General features: G+C 43.7%; 1 protein-coding gene across 1 annotated transcript; it reads right to left on the reverse strand.

Annotated features, from left to right (window-relative positions):
• Nucleotides 1–704: 704 nt before the first annotated feature.
• CRABP1 (cellular retinoic acid binding protein 1) lies at nt 705–19,242 on the reverse strand. The gene is made up of 4 exons (XM_075006909.1): nt 18,731–19,242; nt 18,378–18,556; nt 13,115–13,228; nt 705–994 (listed from the first exon to the last, which is right to left on the reverse strand). Exons 1-4 carry the CDS (start codon nt 18,936–18,938, stop codon nt 944–946), a joined length of 552 nt encoding a protein of 183 aa, XP_074863010.1. The 5' UTR covers nt 18,939–19,242; the 3' UTR covers nt 705–943.
• Between the last annotated feature and the right edge of the window lie 1,344 nt (nt 19,243–20,586).

Genomic DNA, 20,586 nt, shown 5'->3' on the forward strand with positions numbered 1-20,586 from the left:
CTACTGTTATTTGAATGAGCTAGATAAAAGCTAGCTTAGGTATTTGCTGCAGTTGCACCTCTGATTAGAGTGATGACAGAGTCCACTCTCAATTTCCACTGGCGTAAATCTGAAGCAACACCACATAACAGGACTGCGAACCCTCCAGGATTGTCCTGGAGTTGCCAGGAATTAGAGATTAATCTTTAATAAAAGATTGTGTCTTGTGATGAAATGTCCAATGTCCTACCAAAATTTGCAACTTACTACCTAAGTCAATAGTGTAGCAAAGCTGCCATGACAGCACTGTGGAGGTAGGGAACTGCTGCAATGCCAAACTGCAAGCAACACTTCATGTCTGTGGTAGTTCCCACTGGTAGTGGGAGGACCTTTCCCCACACTGCATGGATTGCGGCAGAACTGCAATCTCTCCACTCAAAGCAGCACAGAGGTTGCTCCCAGAAGGTGCCTCAAACGGGGTATGGAGCGGCAGAGAGTTAATTAGAGCCTTGGGTCTGTGGGAGCACTCTGCATCCCTTATACACTGCACACTTACACACTGCAGAGCTGTCACCCAGGCAGAGCGCTCCAGCGCTTCACAGAATCAGTGGGACACTGCACTGATCCCAATGTGGGGCAGTGCCCAACTGGCCCATACTAGGTCTAGATATTTTGTTGGGCTTTCAGTCAAAACACCTGACAAAACAGCTGTGAGTTATGCCTAATAAATTTAATAACTGATCAACCCACACACATTTGTAACTACAAAATACAAGTAGATGGAAAAGTGATGGGATAAGTGTGAAAAGTAACTGTTTTGTTACACAAAACAAAAGCAAAACACACTTTAACAGCAGATATGGATTCTGGTATGACACACACATAATTCAATATGCACGATTTCTCACAACAGCTGCCTCTTAATCCTCCATTCCGAGCCAGATGACAAGTCAATCAGGGTTCTTCATTCTCTTACATAAATTCTTGTGCACACAACATCATCAGCACCAAAAGTCTTGAAAAGAAAAAGAAATCAATCAACAGAAAGGTAATAGGCAAACATTGCATACAATTTTTCAGAGTATATTAACTTTACCATTTTACCCATGGTAGCTGGTGAAACAGCAGACATTAAATTACAACTTTGCTTAAGCAAAGACATAGGTTTTAAAAGGGTAAGATACTGGAGATGGCTCTCTTTCCCAGACACAGAGAATTCTGTCAAAGAGATAAATTGCCCAGCATCTCATAATTTTCCTACAGTTTCCTGGCATGCATTTGTGACTGGCAAGAGAAGTTGGACTTTAACAGGCTTTTATACTTGAAAACAGTCCCAATCTTTGAATGGCTTTGTCTGAGTTAAGGGTTTTTAGGCTGGGTTCCACATCAGATTTACTGCACATACAAGATTGGCTGCTCAGCTGCCAGTTCCTTAGCTGGCACAAATCAATGTAGCTCCAGTGAGGTAAATGGAGCAGTACTGATTAACACCAGCTGAAGATACAGCCAGCCCACTCCAGAGATACCCAGGACCTTTCTCTTTCCTGACCCAGACTACATGACCTCCACATAGGACAAGCAGGAAAACCTGTGAATGTATAATGCTCCTGCAAGATGATGACCTGACAGACCTGCAATCCTCTTCTTCCAGGCAGAGTGTGGACAGCATGAGTATCCCCACACTGCTCTGACCGGGAGTCCTGACCCTGACCTGGATTTCTCTCCTTTGGGAGTGAGAGGGTAGTTCAGCCTCTTTGCAGTGCCCTTCCAATTTTCTGCCCTCTGCTGAGTCTATCAATAAATTTGCCAATTCTGTGGATGGTTTCTGACATGGGCAGTTATCCATGTGGAATATGGTGGGGGGAAACTCATTACCCATCACTGAAAAGCCATCCGATGGCACCAGTTTTTGATCAGTGTATAGCCAACAGTTACTGGCTATTGATCAGGGACTCTATATCCTATTAGCAATCCTCTCAAACACTCAGTTTCCCAAGCCAAACCTTAGCACTTGATTAGTTCATGGACGTTCTGGGTACAAAAGCCATGTTCTTCGTGTTATTAATTTGAATGGAGTTATGGATAGGCCCTCACGTTTGTTGTATTTTAAGTTGCCAATAGTACTCTAGTACACTTAAAAAGTAATTCAACTTGAGTGATATTCCAATATTGATTAATCAGGATGTTAGGGGCAGGATAGTTGTTGTATGGACCAGTGCAAAGACTGACCAGGCTGACTAATTTCAAAAATTAAACATTAAAGTATTACTGGTAAAAGGCCAAGCACCCAAGAGGCAGAAAATGCTGACAATAAAGAGTTCAAATGCAATTTTCACATAGCCACATTGTACATTCAGTGAGATTTTTCAGGCCTACATTTAGCAAGTTATAGGGTAGGACCCTCAGCTGGTGTAAACTGACATAGCTCCATTGAAGCCACCTAATTAGGCTTGAATCAAGTGTTACTTAGCTGTAGTTTACTTTCTAAAATAAAAAAGCCCAATGCTTTTTTCAGCCCATCATTTCTTCAAGACAGTGTGGCCTAAAAATCACAATTGCTTGTATTTTATTGGCCTTGATGAGGAGAAAAAACAGTTTGTAGGTTTTTGGGAAGGGAGTAGAGGGTTAGTGAGGAGTGAAAAAAGTTGTTTTCATCTGGATAAAGAGGTTGTCATATAAACCTTTATACTTTTTTTTTAAAAGAAGCTAAATGTCAAAATGGCTGGAAATTAATAGTGAAAGGATTCAATTTTCTTCTGCCATATAATTGCAACATACACTAATATGCACCAGATTTACCCCACTGTAACACAGCTTTTTGATAACACTTGCAAAAATATACTTATTCACCAGATAACTTCTCCAGAAGCTATGCTAGAGAAAGGAATGTAGGAATGGTGTCCCCAGTGGGTTTTATTGCTGTGATGATTTTTAAGCAATTTTGTTTTGATTATAAGAGTTTTGAGGTAGGAACTGTCTTTTTATTGTATTTGTTCAGCGCTCAACACAATAGGCCTTTAGGTGCTTCTATAATACAAATAATACTAATGGAAATAAAACAAAAATAAAACCGACTTTGTGCACAGATTTGCTGTAAGAATTAGGGGACAAAAAGCAGCATGGAGAAGTCCCATTAAAGTCAACAGTACTGATCATATAAGTGCACCACTGATAAGAATGGCAGAGTCAAGCCTTAAATCAGTTTAATATTACATTCTTAATTACTAAAAACCAGATCTTGAAAACCTCCCCTATGTAATGCCCATTGAGACCTGCACACAGCTGGATCAGTTCTTAAACAAAGGAAAATCAACAGAGATTCAGAATTGCTACGACTATGCTTCTGCACAGAATAGGTCCAGTTCTGCAGCCACTTCATGAGCAAAATGCCCATCAACCTCAACAGGCAATTCCATTGTTCAAGACTGAGGCTCCAAGAACTCAGTGTATTTCCTAAACTAAAACCAAACAGCGTGTTCAGGCACACCACAATAAACCTTATAATGTCTGAAATCAGTAAAACATCTTACATAAAACTGTATGTGCCAGCATTGTACGTGGCAGCTAGCAGGATCCTTGGAGCATTAGTTTCACTGGTATGCATGCACAACCTGAATTGCCAGCAATTTTTTCTTGGAACTCTTGGTGCATTTGCTCAGTGATGTGAAATCCTTGTAACTTCTAAAAATGATCAGTGTGTTGCTGAGCTGCAGCCACTGAACAAAAATGATCACAAGAATTCAGCTCTTTAATTCAGCCAGTTTTTAAAGATCTGCTTGAAAAAGTTACACACTAAAACTGTAAGCAACCAGTTTGCATGGAGTTGTATTTATCAAATGAAGTCCCATAATGAGAAACAGAGGGAAGTAAACCCTTCAACCAGTGCAGAATCCTCCACTTTTGAACTGAAATGGCTGGATAGCTATAGGCTAAGTTTAGGCAGAGATTAAGATGGTGGGGAGGGATTCGGAACTAACAATCCTGCCTTGAAATTGATTGGACTTAGGGATGAGGAGTAGTTTGAGGAGACAGAAGTATCCCTCCATCTGAATCTGCCCCTAAGGTTTTGGATTTTGATTGGAAGCATGTGAAAGACGTCTCATCAGAACAGCTGCTCTCATAAAAATGCCATTGTGCCAGAGGACAGAACTGAGATATACAGGCCCACCTATCTGGAGCTGAAATCTACAAAAAGTGTCTTACAAGAGGCCAGCACTGTCAAATCTGAACCCCATGCTTATGACAAAGGGTGGGATTTTCAGAAGGGTCCATGTGAATTTGGCACCTAATACCCATCATAAATAAGTAGGAACTGGGGACCTGATTCCCTTAAAAAACAAGAAGTCCTGTGGCACCTTATCGATTAACAGGTATTTTGGAGCATAAGCTTTCGTGGGCAAAGACCAGCTTCATCAGATGCATGAGTGGAATAAAGTCCACTCGTGCATCTGATGAAGCAGGTCTTTGCCCACAAAAGCTTATGCTCCAAAATATCTGCTAGTCTATAAGGTACCACATGACTTCTTGTTGTTGAAGATACAGACTAGCACAGCTACCTCTCTGATACCGATTCCCTTAGATACTTCTGATAGTCTCATCCTTTTCCATTACCACCAAACCTGAACCTTCATCTAGACTTAGGCTGGATCCAAACCCAAATTTAAAGTACAAATTTAAAGGAGGGCTATATGTGATAGGGACCCAAGAATCAGCTTTGTCTAGACATAACAGCATAATGGGTAGAATTCAAAACTTTGTTTATATTCACATATTCTTCCACTGGCTCACTGTAGAATCTTCAGTCACAAAGGCTTTCTTGTCCTGTTGTCTCGTTGTCCCCCAGCTTCACCATAGGGATAAAACTCAGCTTGCAAGGGCATGTGATGGTGTGATTGTCTCTCACTTGTACATAAGAAGTTAACACAGCCCTAGGAGAGGGCTGGGAGCCAATCAGAGGAGGGCTAGAGACAGCCAATCAGGGCATGGCTAGGCCCTAGAAAAAATACCCAGCTCCTGGATTGGAGGAGCACACTCTCTTGTTGCAGCTCTGGCGGGAGGAAGGCCCTAGCTGCCTGCTAGCAGGGGTACCTTGGACAGAGGAATGCTGCGAAAAGGCAAATTGAACCAGAGGGGCTCAGGCCTGAATAAACTCCAGACAGAGGCCTAGTGACAGGATCCCAGGGACGTACTAGGGCCACAGAGAAGCAGCCAGGACAGGAATAGGCAACAGGTCCAACCCTCCTTGCCAGTGTTGAAGTGGTCAGTTTAGACTGCAGTTTGCCCTGAGGGAAGGGGCTAGGTGACAAATGGCATTGGGTCACGGCGGCAAGTGGTAGCTTAGGAGTCATGGGGTTCCCTGGGAGGGGAGAACCCCAGACTGTAGGCACTGCCATGGGGCAATACCCAGGAGAAGGGGCACCATGGCCTGAGAGGGATGTGGGACCAGATGTAACATGGTGGAGAGCTGGGAAAAGATAGGTAATTAGTAGGTGAGATAACAGCTGGAAGAGCTCGTTCTGGGATCGACCAGCAAGAGGCATCACAGCAGTGAGCAAATCTATCACAGGGTGCAATGTTTGTAAATTGCTGGAGTAAGTGCTGTATCTAACTGGAAATTAGGATAGTGTCTTAAGTTTATTTCTGAAATTACAATATAGCTTCCTACAGCTGCTTTGTCACAGCCTGTTCCTGAGAGGGCCAGAAAACTCAATGTAAACACTGTGTGTGTCAGGCAACCAGGGCAAGGGCAGTTTAATCTAGTGGCCAGAGAACGTGAAAGGCCTAATGGCTGAAGCAGACAGCAGCAGCCAGGGACTAGGGTCAGAGCCGGAGTCAGTAGCTGGAAAACGGAGCCTGGGTCAAGCTGGAGGTGAGGCGCTAATACCAGAGCTGAGGGAGTTAGGAACTGGAGCAAGGAGAGATCAAAGCATCGACAAGTCAGAGGCAAGGCTGAGTGTAAGTACACAGGAACAGCAGGAGCCAAGTAACTCAGGAGCAAGCACAGTGGTGGGCATGAGCACTGAGCAGCCAACAGGCTGCTGCTGGCTTACCAGCTGACCTGCTGGCCCCTCCGGCCAAGCAGAGGTTGTGGTAAATCAGGTGGCTGCTGCAGGCCCTGATCCATCAAGTTGTACTTGGCAGGTTCACCTGGGACCTAATCCAGTGCTTTTTAAAGTCAATAAATGGGCTCCCATTGACATCAGTGGACATTAACTGAAGTCCTCAGTCATGCATGTGACAGACTTTCACATGGAAAACAGCTTTTCCATCGATTCCAAGGCCAGAAGGAACTACTGGGCTTGTTTAGCCTGACCTCCTGCATCATGGGGGCTGTGGAAATTCCCCATCACATTTCCTGTTTAAATTAGACCAAATCTTTTATAAAGCATCCAATTTTGATTCAAAAATTGCCAGTGATGGAGATTCCACCACAGCCATTCCAAGATAACTAGGTTGGCCACATTTCCCTGTGCTGAATACAGCCAACTGGTAAAATTACACATATTCAAGAAAGTTCAATGGCAGTCAAACAGAAGCATGTAATACAAACATTTACGTTAACAAGAAGTTGACTGAGCCCCTGCTAAAAAGAAATATTGCCTAGCGGGATTTTTTTTAATCTCTGAGTTAATCTTTAAAGCTTTAGGGCTCACACAGGGAGATGAGACACACATACACTCCTGTGCATCTCTCTCACACGTGGTGGTGGGTGAGGAGGTTGACTGACTGACCCAAACCTTCTAGCCCAGAGCTCTCTGCCCTTCATGCCTGTCTGAGCCTTGGGGACAGACCTGCCTCTCCAGGTATCTGATGCTGTGTTTTCCTAAGGCTCCACGGGGAGAGGGGAACAGAGGTCACATGCCTCTCCCAGCAGCAGCCCCCTCACCCCCCGCATGTGGGTGGAAGCAGCTTGTCCTCTCCTGCCTCCATAGTGCTGAAAAGCAGCTAACATCTCCAGGCTACTGCTGGTCACCTACATAATTAGCAGCTTCCAGCTACAATGCAGTCAGGAAGGGCTGAAGCCCTAAGGCTGCACTGTGTACCAGGACTCAGGGAACCTGACTTGCAGAAGGTCACTGAACCTAGCCAGAGAGGTGGCTCAGCAGGGGACAGGGTAGTCCCACACTCCCTGGGGGGCAGGCCCAGAACAGAAATGAAGTGGGTGAAGAGGGCACTAAGTCAGCTGCCATAACCAGCCGTACGGATGGTTGGGGGCAGGCAGAAAATACAGGTCGATTTGCCCATTTTTAAGAAAAAGTCTAGACATCTGCAAGAGGGTTTAAACATGGGACTGTTCCTTTAAAAACTGGATTCCAGTCATTTTAAGAATACACATTAGAACAGGAGTCAGCAACCCCACGGCACACAGGCCAATTTTAGATGGTATGTGGCAGGCGCTTGGTCCCCATCCTACCTCCCCCACATGCAGCACAGGAGGGGGCTGGAGGATGGGACTGAGGCCTGAGCTCCTGCTGTGAAGGTCCCCACATCAGCACAGGGCTGGTGCAGGAGCCTCCCCACAGCCTGCACTGCCGGCCTGGGGCCTGAGGCTCCCTGGAGCCCCCTCCACGGGGCAGGGCTGGAGCCAGAGCCCTGCCACAGTGGCCCCTGCTGCACAGGTCCCTGCTGTGGGGGCTGAGGTCAGGGCCCTGGGCCGTGCAGGCCTGGGGCTGGAGGCCACCCTGGAGCCCATGCTGCAGGATTGGGGCTGGGGCCATGGCTGCAGAGCCCTGAAGAACCCATCAGGTTGTTCTTCCCCCTCCTCCAGGGTGTGTGGTGGGGGTGGGGGTTCTGGCCAGGAGGGAGGGTGCAGGAGCAAGCTGGGGGTGGGTGTTTGGGGTCAGGGTGGCAGGGAGGGTGCAGTAACAGGCTGAGGGTGGGAGTCTGGGCGGGAGCAGGGTTGGGGAGGGAGATTCTGGGCAGGAGGGATGTAGGAGAAGGGTGAGGTGATCTAGGCAGGACATTTTCAGATATTTTAGAAAACCAGCCAGCCAGAGATTTAAAGACTGAAATGGAAAAGCTCTGCATCTTAATTTATTTATTAATGAAGCTGTTGTAACTAGGACTATTAGTGACTTTAAAAAGTATCACTGGCACTTGGATTTCGGCACTCCACCTCAGAATGGTTGCTGCCCCCTACAGTTAAAAGTCTATACCTAATTTGTCCAGCTTCAACTTCCAACCACTACATGTTTGGATAATGGGCTCTTCCATTCAGAAGACCAATATTTTTCCCCAAGAAGTTACTTAGAGACTGTGATCACATCACTCCTTAATCTTCTCTTTGTTGAGATAGGTAAGGTGAGCTCCTGGAGCCTACCACTGTGTCACTAATGTCACCTTCTAATCTTTTGCTCACTCTTGTGGCTCTCCTCAGAACCCCTCCAATTTATCAGCACCCGTTTTGTGCCATGGACACCAGAACTGGACACAGTATTCCAGTAGTGGCTACACCAGTCTCCTATACAGAGATAAAATATCTTCTCTACTCCTCCTCAAGATTTATGCACACAGGCCCTTTGATGTGAGCACTATGAGCTCAGGTTCACTTAATTATCCACCATAACCTCCAATTATTCTTGAAAGCTTGCCAGGACAGAGCCCTCCATCTTTAAGAATGGCCTGCATTCTTTGTTCCTGGAAATACGCATTTACATTTGCCTGTATTGAAGAGTAGAGTTTTGCTTGTGTCCAGTTTATCAAGTGAGACAGATTGCTCCCTATCTGTGACCTTGCTCTTTATTATTTACCATTTATTGTGCCCATCAGAAATAATGCTCAGTATGTCTCAAAATCAGGCCACTTATCTGGGTGCCTAAGTTTAGAATACCCAAGTCTGAATACTGTTGGCTTGTGCAACTAGTCCATTTTCACACAGGACGTAAGAAGCAGAAATACAAGCCAAGTCACCTGACTTGCATTCCAATGGTCTATCCGATGGACAACTTTCTCCTAACTTTTATTACTAAATACTGCATCAGTCAGTCAGCTGTATTACAAATGGTCTTCCAACTGGATGCATATTCCAGTAATACTCTAAGTAGCTCCAGTACTTAAACATGTCTGGGTATTGGATTCTGGGCTTGATTTGCTTTTATTGAGCCAGTGGCAAAACCCACATAGACATCAGTGGGTGCAGTAATGCAGCAGGCCCAGAGCTGCTGGAGCTGTGAACTGCCAAGCCTAGAGGTGCTGAGGCTCAGTAATGGCAAGACCCAGCAAAAATTAAGCACTGGTGACCGGATCCTCTTCTTCCTTATTTTCAATCACACTTTTTTTTTTAAAAAAAATATGGGCTGTATTAAACCTTTAAGTGATTTAACTCTCTTCAAACCCTACTAAGACACACTTTGGCACTCAGATGTGCAAATCTCCCTCCAATCTGTGTTGGACCATCTTACCTGCTGTGTTTAATTCCAGATTCAAGAAATATCATTTTAAACTGTCCAATCATTCATTTATGCTCCATGGTTCACCAGTTTCAATCAATTATGGGGTGATTTTTTCAGGGAGCAGATGGGGAATGGAAACCATGCCTCAGACCCCTCCAACTTCTGATCTTTGACCCTTATTCTAATTGATTCTGAGAATCCCTCTGTGAGATGTGCACTGTGCAAAATGTGGCTTGAAGCTGTTTTTTTTAAGCCATGGCTTCAGAAATCATCTATGATACAGCATTCACAACACAAAACATAGTAAAAATTATAAGGGGATGAGCAGTCATGAAAGAAGCAACATGAAAACGGCAGATGATAAATTATTCTAATTTCAACCGCAAACATTTTAAAGCAGCAACCTCTAATTCTGAGTCAGAGCTGATTTGTCTCTCCTAATTGGCATGAATGATTGACCACTCATTAATGCCACAGAAAAAGTGCAACAACAGCAAAAATCCCCAACAGAATCATAATTAGCAAACAAGGGGAAAATACCTTATTTTAAAACAATTTCAACCACAAATCTTCATTATTAGACCAGTATATAAAATATATATATTGGGTCAGACTCTGATTCTGATTATTCTGCTATAAATACAGAGTAACCCCAGTGAATGGAGTTCTGTTGTAAATAAGATTAGAATACATATAAAGGGCCAGTGTCTGATACTCACAAGATAAGAAATCCCTTTTTGTATTACTTTTTGTTTGCACATTCTATATAATCCTTTCTATCCATTTTATTAAAAATTATTTGAAAATCCATATTTTCAATACTTTTTTTTTTTAAAAAAGCCAAACGTGCCCCACTCCTATTATTTATGAGTAAGGCTATACTAACAAATCTCTGATGGAGAATAATAATGATATTAAATATGAAGGCTCCGTTGCTACACTTCCAATGGTAGTACTGTAAATAAAAGTGGAGGAAGCATCTTTGAAACTCTTTTTAGTGTTAACATGCCTTTTTGCAAAATGAGTATGATTCTGCCTCCATAGACAAAGAAAATTTATTCTTGATGCACCAAAACATCTTTCCCAAGTTTTCCCAGGAACAGATGAACAAAAAGATGCTAGAGAGATTAAAAAATAAACACTTGGAAATAAATCCTGTTTGTATCAGTAAAACAAAAACAAAAACAAACAAAGTAACAAAGAGATAGCCATGCCAGGCTATATACTATCAAAACAAAAAAGCAGTCCAGTAGCTCTTTAAAGACTAACAAAATAATTTATGTGATGAGCTTTCGTGGGACAGACCCACTTCTTCAGATCAGTTTTAAAAACAAACAAAAAAAGAGAGTGAGAGAGAGAAAAGACATGGAACAGAGGGGAGAGTCTCCTGTTTCCTAAGCTTTCTGGGTAACATAAAGGCTTTCAAAGATTGAACAAACAGAAACAACCAAGGATCTGGGTTCCTTATGAAACCAGTGTGACTTCACCAACAACATTCAAGCTAGTTGATGGAGCACAGTTCCTTACAGTTTGAGATAATAACTTTAACATTCAAAATCTTGTTTTCACAAGGTCAGATCTGATGAGACCTTAAAAACAGAGCTCCTGCATGCAGGTTAGATTGTGTTAGTATCTTCCATATGAGCAGAGGTATGGCCCAATGTTCAGAACTAAAAGTTGCCTCCCTGTTTTTGTGCCATCCCAGGCAGCAACTTCTCTAGTAACTTTATCCCTGTTGAAGGCACTATTCTATCTTGTTATCTATGATACTTTTATGACTCCCTTTACTGTAATATCTGAGTATGTTATAGTCTTTAATGTATGTATCCTCATAACACTCCTAGAAGCCCTATTTTACAGATAGGTAACTGAGGCACAGAGAGGCTAAGAGGTTTGCCAGAGGCAGCACAGGATATCCCTGGATCTCCCACAGTGGAAACTGGTGCTTTAGCCATTGGACCGTCCTTCCTCTCCAAAAAAAGACACGGTAGCTACGTCTACACTACAGAGATCTTTCAAAAGAAGCTCATCTGGAAGATCACTTTTGAAAGAGTGCGTCCACACACAAAAAAAGCAGATCAAAAGAGTGATGTGCTCTTTCGAAAGAGGGCATCCACACAGCACCTGCTGTTTGGAAAGAACGGGCCAGGGATGAAAAATGAAGACTGTTCTTTCGAAAGAAGGGGCCTGCAGAGCGTCTACACGTTTCCTTTCTAAAGAAGCTTTCGAAAGGGGCGCTCTTTCTGAAATGGGACAGGAAGAGTGATTTTGAAAGGAGCACCACATTCTTTCAATTTACTTTCGAAAGAATGTTTTTTGTGCGTAGATGCTCCATGGGTTCTTTTGAAAGAGCCCCCTTCTTTAGAAAAATCTTTCGAAAGAACTTGCTAGTGTAGATGCAGCTGGTATGGGATAGCTTATTGTGGCTTTGGATGTGCAAATTGCTGTGATGGGGGAACAGGCTACTGCATGGGCACAAACTGAACTGTGCTACTTGTAACCAAGTTAAAGTGACCATGCCTCTCTGATTACAGATCACAGCTTCAAGACTGGGCTCTCAGACGAGATTTAGGGCAGAGCTGTCCAGACCAAGATAATAACTGCAGAAGAAACAAACAGACTGAATGCAAGTAAGTGCACATATACACCTTATTGTGAGGGTGGAGGGTCCCCAGGCTCAGGCTCTAGTTTGAGCTTGAAAATCTACACAGCAACTTTTAGCCCCACAGCCTAAGCCCTGTGAACCCTGGTCAACTGACCAAGTCCAGGTGTGGCTGTATTGTAGGTCTTGCTGTATTCCATGTAGATGTACCTGCACTAGCTTAGGTGGGGGGGATCCAATTCCAGATACTGGAGGCAGAACTGCTGCCCTTCTCCTGTCTCAGTGTGGAATCTTATATAAGAGTGAGCAGAGGGACTGCTTTCCCAACCATGTGTTGATTTTTTCCACCCATATGTGGATTTTTATATCCATGTGCAGAATAATTTTATGTGCACTGATGCACCACGAACAGAAACAGAAAGCTAATTGTGGGGCCTCTGCTAATCAGCTGGGTGGCATTCGAATCTCTCCTGAGTGGCTAAAGAAGCGCCCATCTTACAGGAAAGAGTGGATATAGGAAGATATAAGCTCACACATAAGAAGGCATGAGCCCACAGAATCTTGAAAACAGGGCAATTCTTAATGGAATTCAGATGAATAGGGAGTCAGTGGTAACAGAGGATGGGGTGACATGTCCCTGCTTATTGGAGGGAGGTTATATAATACTGACAGTATATGCTAGGTATTCCTTTGTCATTCACCATGTGATAAGAAGCAACTTTTTACACACATGAAAAAAGAAGATATGGAAAATTACATATTTCCAAGTTAATCAAAGCAGTTCTCTAGAAATTAGGTCAAATTCTCTGCTTCACTTACACTGATAAAATCTACAATTACAACTGAAATAATTGGCATTGCTCTGCATTTAGAGAACTGGATTTGGCCCATTATGGTGTTTAGAGACAGCTAAGACTGTTGAACATGATATATTTTTGTAAGTTATTTCAGAGCAACAATTTAAAAAAGCCATTGTGTGTGAATTGCACTGAAGAAGGTTAGGACATTGTGGCTTTTCAAATGCATTTAATAAAAAACCGCATGTTTCACAATAATTAATGGGAAAAAGTAAAGAGTCCAATTGCATAGCAACAAAATCTATTAGTACAATATATGCACTGGAAGGTTGAAAGGTTCTTACCAAAATCAGCTCATCGTTAGCTAATTCCCGAGTCCAATATGTTTTAGGTCCCTCTCCCTCAATAAGAGTTTGTTTGCAATAGATCTTGTTTTCATTCTCCCAAGTGGCTAAACTCTGCAGGCAAGAAAACCATTAGTAACATTAATTATATTCCCTGGCAGCATGAGACAGAGAGATAACAATAAACACTTTGGAGAATAATTGCTGCTGTAAAAGAGCAACACATAGCATATAATAGAAAGGGAGAAAGGCTTATCAACAGAAAGTGGTAAAATGAAAAAGAAGGTTGTGGATGGCTGTTTTGGAGATACATACAGATAAGCAACAAGAATAATTGTAAACCGGATTTCTCAAATCAACTTAGTGTTTATTTCATTTATCCAAATTAAGTTCTTTAATTCTTATAAAAATCTTAATGATGAGAAGCTTCATTTATTAATATGTAATAACTTGGCATCTTTGTAAACATCTGGCATGTTATTTATCACTGCATGACATAAAGACAATTAGAATCAAGTATAGCATTTTGAAATAATAAATAATCCAATATTTGCCACATAATCTTTATTCCACGTAGCACTGTTCCAGGTTGCTTATATGTTCAATGAATACTTCTAGCAAGCAGGGTACACAGCAACTACATCAGAGTAGTAATACTAAGATTTGGATGCTTTTGGGTTTTTTAATTAACACTGAAGATGTCTGGAAATTGTAATACATTAAGATATTTTTCAGAGCATTTGAAATTATTACTGTAATGCCACTTTGAGGTGAGCAATCGTGGGTGTCATATTGTTTTAACAAGCAGGCAAGTAAAGGCTCTCCATTACTTTTCCTCCTGTTGTTGAATTATTATTTCACAATGCATCAAAACAGCTGTGCAGAAAGATATCCCATAATGAATGTACAAATAACCACTTTACAGCTAGCACATGGGAGACATTCATTAGTGTGTGATGACAAGAGAAAAAAAACACCTTTGATTTTCCAAAGGAAAACCTTTTAATGTAAAATTTTGTGATTCCCTTTATTTAAAATCTTTCCTTCAAAATTATAGCCTTTTAAAACCAGCCTGACAGAGACACGATCAAGATAGACTGCAGAATAAGACATCCTCTTTCTGTAAAGTGTTTCAGAATCTATAAACATTAAGCTTTTTTGTCAGGTATTGCAGCTATATTATGACATTATTTTGCTGTCCATTTCAGTGTCATGCTCAATTTTATATTGAGCTCAGCACTATAATTCACTAATTCCCCACACAAGTAAAGTTTATTGTATCACAAAACTCAATTTTAAAATATGACCACTTTCAAAGTAGATAGCAATAATTATTATTCCATATGTAGCAATAAAACTTTTATTTAAAATGGAGTCAAATATTTATGTGTTCTGGATGATTAAATTCAGTTTACTTTCATTCAAAGTAAGAAATTAATAAAACCAGTGAAATATTTCTTGAATTAGCCATTTAATTTATATACTTTGTTCATCCTAGTCCTGGGCGTTGAGGATGCTCAATATCTTCCAGGATCAGGCTCCCAGTTACCTCAGTTCAAATACATAGTAACTCTACTAAACTTGATGATATTACTCTGGATTTATATCAATGCAAATTAACTCAGAAATTGATTCTGGGATAATCAAAAATAATTTGCTTCTATTTTGCCTTTTTAAAATATTCTTTGGTGCTAGATTCTGGTATCCTTTACTTGCACTGAGTTGCATATTACTTTGAAACTACTTTCATTGATATCATTGACACTACTCACAGGGAGTAGCAAGTTCATTGATGAGTGGTGTCATCAGTGGAATGATTTGTGAAACAAGGTGATAGTGCGAGTACAAAGGGCATCAGAATCTGGTCCTTTGTGAACCTTTTGTCATACAACACATCCCTCCCACCACAGAGGTCCCAGTTCTCTATGGCTACGTCTACACGTGAAGCCAACATCGAAATAGCTTATTTCGATGTAGCAACATCGAAATAGGCTATTTCGATGAATAACGTCTACACGTCCTCCAGGGCTGGCAACGTCGATGTTCAACTTCGACGTTGCGCGGCACCACATCGAAATAGGCGCTGCGAGGGTACGTCTACACGCCAAAGTAGCACACATCGAAATAAGGGTGCCATGCACGGCTGCAGACAGGGTCACAGGGCGGACTCAACAGCAAGCCGCTCCCTTAAAGGGCCCCTCCCAGACACAGTTGCACTAAACAACACAAGATACACAGAGCCGACAACTGGTTGCAGACCCTGTGCCTGCAGCATGGATCCCCAGCTGCCGCAGCAGCAGCCAGAAGCCCTGGGCTAAGGGCTGCTGCCCACGGTGACCATAGAGCCCTGCAGGGGCTGGAGAGAGAGCATCTCTCAACCCCCCAGCTGATGGCCGCCATGGAGGACCCAGCAATTTCGATGTTGCGCGACGCAGATCGTCTACACGGTCCCTACTTCGACGTTGAACGTCGAAGTAGGGCGCTATTCCGATCCCCTCATGAGGTTAGTGACTTCGACGTCTCGCTGCCTAACGTCGAAGTTAACTTCGAAATAGCGCCCGACGCGTGTAGCCGCGACGGGCGCTATTTCGAAGTTAGTGCCGCTACTTCGAAGTAGCGTGCACGTGTAGACACAGCTTATATCTTTATGCCTTTTACATTTATATCAATGCAAAATGGGTGTGAGATGCAACTAAATCAGAATGTAGCAATATACACTCCCTTTGCACAAATAGAAATGACTGTAAAAGAAAGAGTGATGGAAACATCAAGCCCACAGTTTCTCATCAGAGTAATGTGTAAAACGAACAAGCAAAACTAGACGAGGCATCTCAAAAATAGCACTGAACAAACAAAGTGGGGTAATGAGGATGGACAGTCAGTGAAGCTTACACTCACAAAATATTAAAAATACCGTATCAAATCTAATATACATTCATTTAATATCTAAACAAAAATCTTAACATATACATTTGCTCTACAATAAACGAATTTCAAGCCAAAGCTAAAAGCATCCTGCGCTTCTGACCTGAGACCTACCTGGTTTTGGTTTAGGATAAAAGTTATGAACAAGTTTGTGTCAGGAAATTCTACAGTGTACAGCAAGGGAGGCAGAGATCTGAGCTGCTCATCCACTGTGTTACTCAAAGACTACGTTGAATAGTAACAGAGAGGAAGCCGTGCTAGTCTATACACTATCAAAACAAAAAGCAGTCAAGTAGCACTTTAAAGACTAGCAAAATAGTTTATTAGGTGAGCTTTCGTGGTACAGACCCACTTCTTCAGACCATAGCCAGACCAGAACAGACTCAATATTTAAGGCACAAAGAACCAAAAACAGTAAGCAAGGAGGACAAATCAGAAAAAGATAATCAAGGTGAGCAAATCAGAGAGTGGAGGGGTGGGGGGGAAGGTCAAGAATTAGATTTAAAAGCACTCTCTGAAAGCAACTATTTTTCTAGTCTTTTAAGTGCTACTTGACTGCTTTTTGTTTTCAAAGACTATGGTTACACTAGCAAGTTTTGGGGCCAGAACCCCAGTTCTGTTGACAAAATTGGTGGAAAGTCCACACCCAAAATACATTTTGCCAACCATGTGTCGACAAAACTCAGCACTTTTACCGAGGCAGCATTCTATCTCTCCGCCATGAGACATAACTCCACTGTTGACAGATGCTGTTTACAAAACAGCTGTGTGGATGCTCTGGTGGGCCCTCTCTCAACAGACAGGGCATCCAGAACAATGGGCAGCCCTGTCCACTGTGCTTCTGGGTGCCTGTTTTATGAGAGAGTGGCCAGGCAGTCTGGCCGCTCTGTTGACAGAGTGGCACACTCTTCTGATTGGCTTTTGTGTGTGGCCGTACTCTGTTGACAGAATGTTGTCAGGAAATCTCTTCTGACAGCAACTTCTGTCAACAGATCACTGTAGTGTAACCGTAGCATAACAGACAGAAATCAGGAAATGTCTATAACCAATAGGGACACGTTAAAATAGAGAGAAGGAAAATAATCAGAAAAATTTCTGTGTAGAGAGAAGATTTATGCAAAATCATCTTGAGTGCTTGGTTCAGGATCTGATATTTTCTGTTACTTTTAATTTTAAAGTGCCTTCCCTGAGGAACAATGCCAGACTGAGGCTAAAAGCCAAAAACCAGTGCAGACTAGAGGACACAGAGAAGACAGTCAGGGATTAATTTGGCAATCCATTTATCTCCATATATAAAAATTACAGAGATCTCAGAGGAATCTACCCTGGAGGAGCAAAGGGCTTTTCCTAGCACATGGGGGAAGCTGTTTTGTTGTTGGATCACTCCTCTGGCCTGTTGTGTTCTATTTGGACTATTAGGCTGTGTCTACACTAGCAATTTCCTTTGGAAAATCAGGCCCTTTTTTCGAAAGAACATGCAAAGCATCTACACACAAAATACCCTCTTTTAATCTGAAATCAAAAGAACATGGCTCTTCTTCTGGAAGCCCTCATACTCTGAGAGTAGGAAGAGCACCTTCTTTCGAAAGCTTCTTTGTAAAGAAAGCTCACTCTGGAGGCCCTTTTTTTTCAGAAGAGCAGCCTGCATGGCACCAGATTTTTTGATCCCTGGCTTGCTCTGTTGAAAGAGCAGGGTCTGTGTGGATGCTCTACCAAAAGATCACATCGCTCTTTCAATCCGCTTTTGTGTGTGTGTGTGCATGGACATGCTCCTTAGAAAGAAGGTTTTTTTTGGAAGGCTACATCTACACTACCATTCCTCTTTCAAAAGAGGCATGCAAGTGAGGGAAATCAGAGATACAAATGAGGTGCAGATTTAGGTATCTGGCACCTCATTTGCAGATTCTTCTTTCGAAAGAAGAAAAGCCATGTAGATGCAGCTCTTTCTAAAGTAATCCCCGTCTTCGAAAGAACCCTTCTTCCGCAAAAAAAAAAAAAAAAAAAAAAGGGATAAGTGTTCTTTCGAAGACGGGGATGACTTTAGAGAGGGCTATGTCTACAAGCCTTTTCTTCTTTTGAAAGAAGAATCTGCAAACGAGGTGCCAGATATGTAAATCTGGCACCTCATTTGCATCTTCATTTCCTGCATTTGCCTGCCTCTTAGGAAAGAGGAATGCTAGTGTAGAGGTAGCCGAAGAGACCTTCCCGAAGAACTTTAGCAAGAGGGCTGCAACGTAGAGGTAGCCATACAGCACTCCCGTCTCCAGTGGACCCCAGGGGCTTCCATCAGCCAGGGCTTGGTGCCCCATGCACACACAGGCTTCTCCCGCTCCCTTACCCGGCATTTTCTGCCGTCCACAGTCTCCTCTTGGAAGCTCTCCCCCACTTTGAAGTTGATCTCGGTGGTACGGACGGTGGTGGACGTTTTGATGTAGAACTGGTCCCCGTCCTGGCGGATCTCCACGTGCGGCTTGGAGGCGGCGGCCACAGCCACTTTCCTCAGCATGGCGTTGACACCTGGGCAAAGGGGAGAGCGGGAAGCAGAGCGGTCACCCGCCGGCGGCCCTAGCCCGGGGAAGGAAGCGCGGGCGCCGCTCAGGGCGCCCAATGCCCGCGGCCGCCACATGCCTGCAGCGCAGGGGAGGAGGCGGCGAACACCCGGCCCCGCTCCCGGCCCCGCGCCCGCCTCACCCAGCGCTTTCAGCAGCTCGTCGAAGTTCTCGCTGCTCTTCATCTTCCAGGTGCCGGCGAAGTTGGGCATGGCGGCGGCGGCGGCGGCGGCGGGAGGAGCGAGCCGGGCGCTGCTGCTCTCGGCTCCGGCGCTAGCACCGTGTGAGCAGGGGACGCGGCGGTGGGCGTGTGTCACGCCCCTCTCCCCGGGGCTCCCCGCTCCAGTCATCCGTCATCCGCCCGCCTCTTCCCCCGGGGAGACTCCCCGGCACTGATCACAGGAGCAGGCGGCAGCGGGCTGCCGAGAAGGACCTCATCGGGGCATCGCCGCAGCCAGAGCGCACGTCTCCGGTGACAGCTCCTTCCCTTTGGGCAGGCGCAGGGCCAAGCCCAAGCCTGGTCAGGGGCCGAACCGTCCCGGCGTTTGTGGCTCAGAAAGCCCAGGCGCGCCACGGCCGTGCCGCTAACTGCAGTAGCCGACAGCGGTTAAGCACAAGAGAACCCAGAGCAGCAAACGCCAGCCGATTCCCCGGGGTTTGCTCTCAGAGAGAACTGCTGAAGTTCGGTCTCAGCTCAAACCCAACCGGCAGTTTTTCTGGGCCGGGTGTTTCAGTTAGTCCCTAACCGCAAAAAGTTCAGGAGACTACCCACAGTCTAGCATCAAATCTCTCTCACACGCCTAAGCCACCCCCTAGCCGCTGCCATAATGTCTCGCCTTCCCACAGACTTCCTCCAGCTCTGGAATTGGGCAGGAGCTGAACAACTGGAAATATGTCTGCCACACCAGAAACTGCAACGTCCGGTGCAAAGTCAGGCACTTTGAGCAAAGCACGGGAGCAGGACAATTACCCTGCGTTTGCAAGAGAGGTGAATTTGGTAGATGTCTGAAACCGTGTCTCTGCAGTAAGGGGACATCAACCTTGTCTGAGTGAGGGCTTTCATGGCTGCTTCCCCATTACTGCTGCTTTTGGTCCCTCTATTTCCTAGGTACCAAAACAACACAAATTTCTCTTTTGCCTACCACGCCAAAGCCTGCTCACCTGTACAGTGCAGTGGGACTTCTCACGTGAGTAGAATATGAACTGTTAACAGCCATATTGGGCCCATGTCATTAGAGAGATAGGGTGGGTGATGTAGTATCTTTTGGCCCTGTTTCTATTGGTGAAAGAGACAAGCTTTGCCAACAGGTGAAGAATGTCTCTGTACAAGCTGGAACACTTGTCTCTCACTAACAGAAACTGGTTCAGTAAAGATATTACCTCATCCACCTTTTCCCATATCTAAAATGAACAAGATTTGACTGGTAAGAGGTTTTAACAAGATTGTAAAAGGAGAATCACAAGTGCTTGTAAGAATGTGTATTTATTGGAGTGTCTTGTTGGTTTAATGAGAGTTCTTGGTGGGCAAAACCAGACTTTCTGTGAGACAAATGAACAAGTATACAGCACAGATAATGGAAATGTCTTAAAATTTATTGACTACCTAGCTTTGTTTGAGACAGTCACAAAGGACCATCTGTGTAAAATAAATGACCGTGAAACCCACGTTCATTGCATTAGAAAAACTCTGCAGAATGAGCTGATTCAACTCTGAACAAAGGCTATTAACGAGAAAATCTTAGAAACTGCCCATTCTGAAAAATATTTTTCAATAATTCTGGACTGTACACCAGATGTGAATCAGATCAAGCATAGGACAATGGTCATTTGCTTTGTAGATGTGTCAGTTGCAGATAATGCTGAAGTGATAAAAAAGAAACATTTTGTGGGGGCTTGCACTGTTGAAGTAGATGACTGGTGCTTTTATGACTGAATGTATTCTATGGGAGCTTGAAGGAATGTCACCTATTGACAATTGAGTGAACAAGCTATGACAGT

This window comes from Carettochelys insculpta, chromosome 12 (assembly GCF_033958435.1).
Source record: "Carettochelys insculpta isolate YL-2023 chromosome 12, ASM3395843v1, whole genome shotgun sequence".
In the NCBI taxonomy this organism is placed as follows: domain Eukaryota; kingdom Metazoa; phylum Chordata; order Testudines; family Carettochelyidae; genus Carettochelys; species Carettochelys insculpta.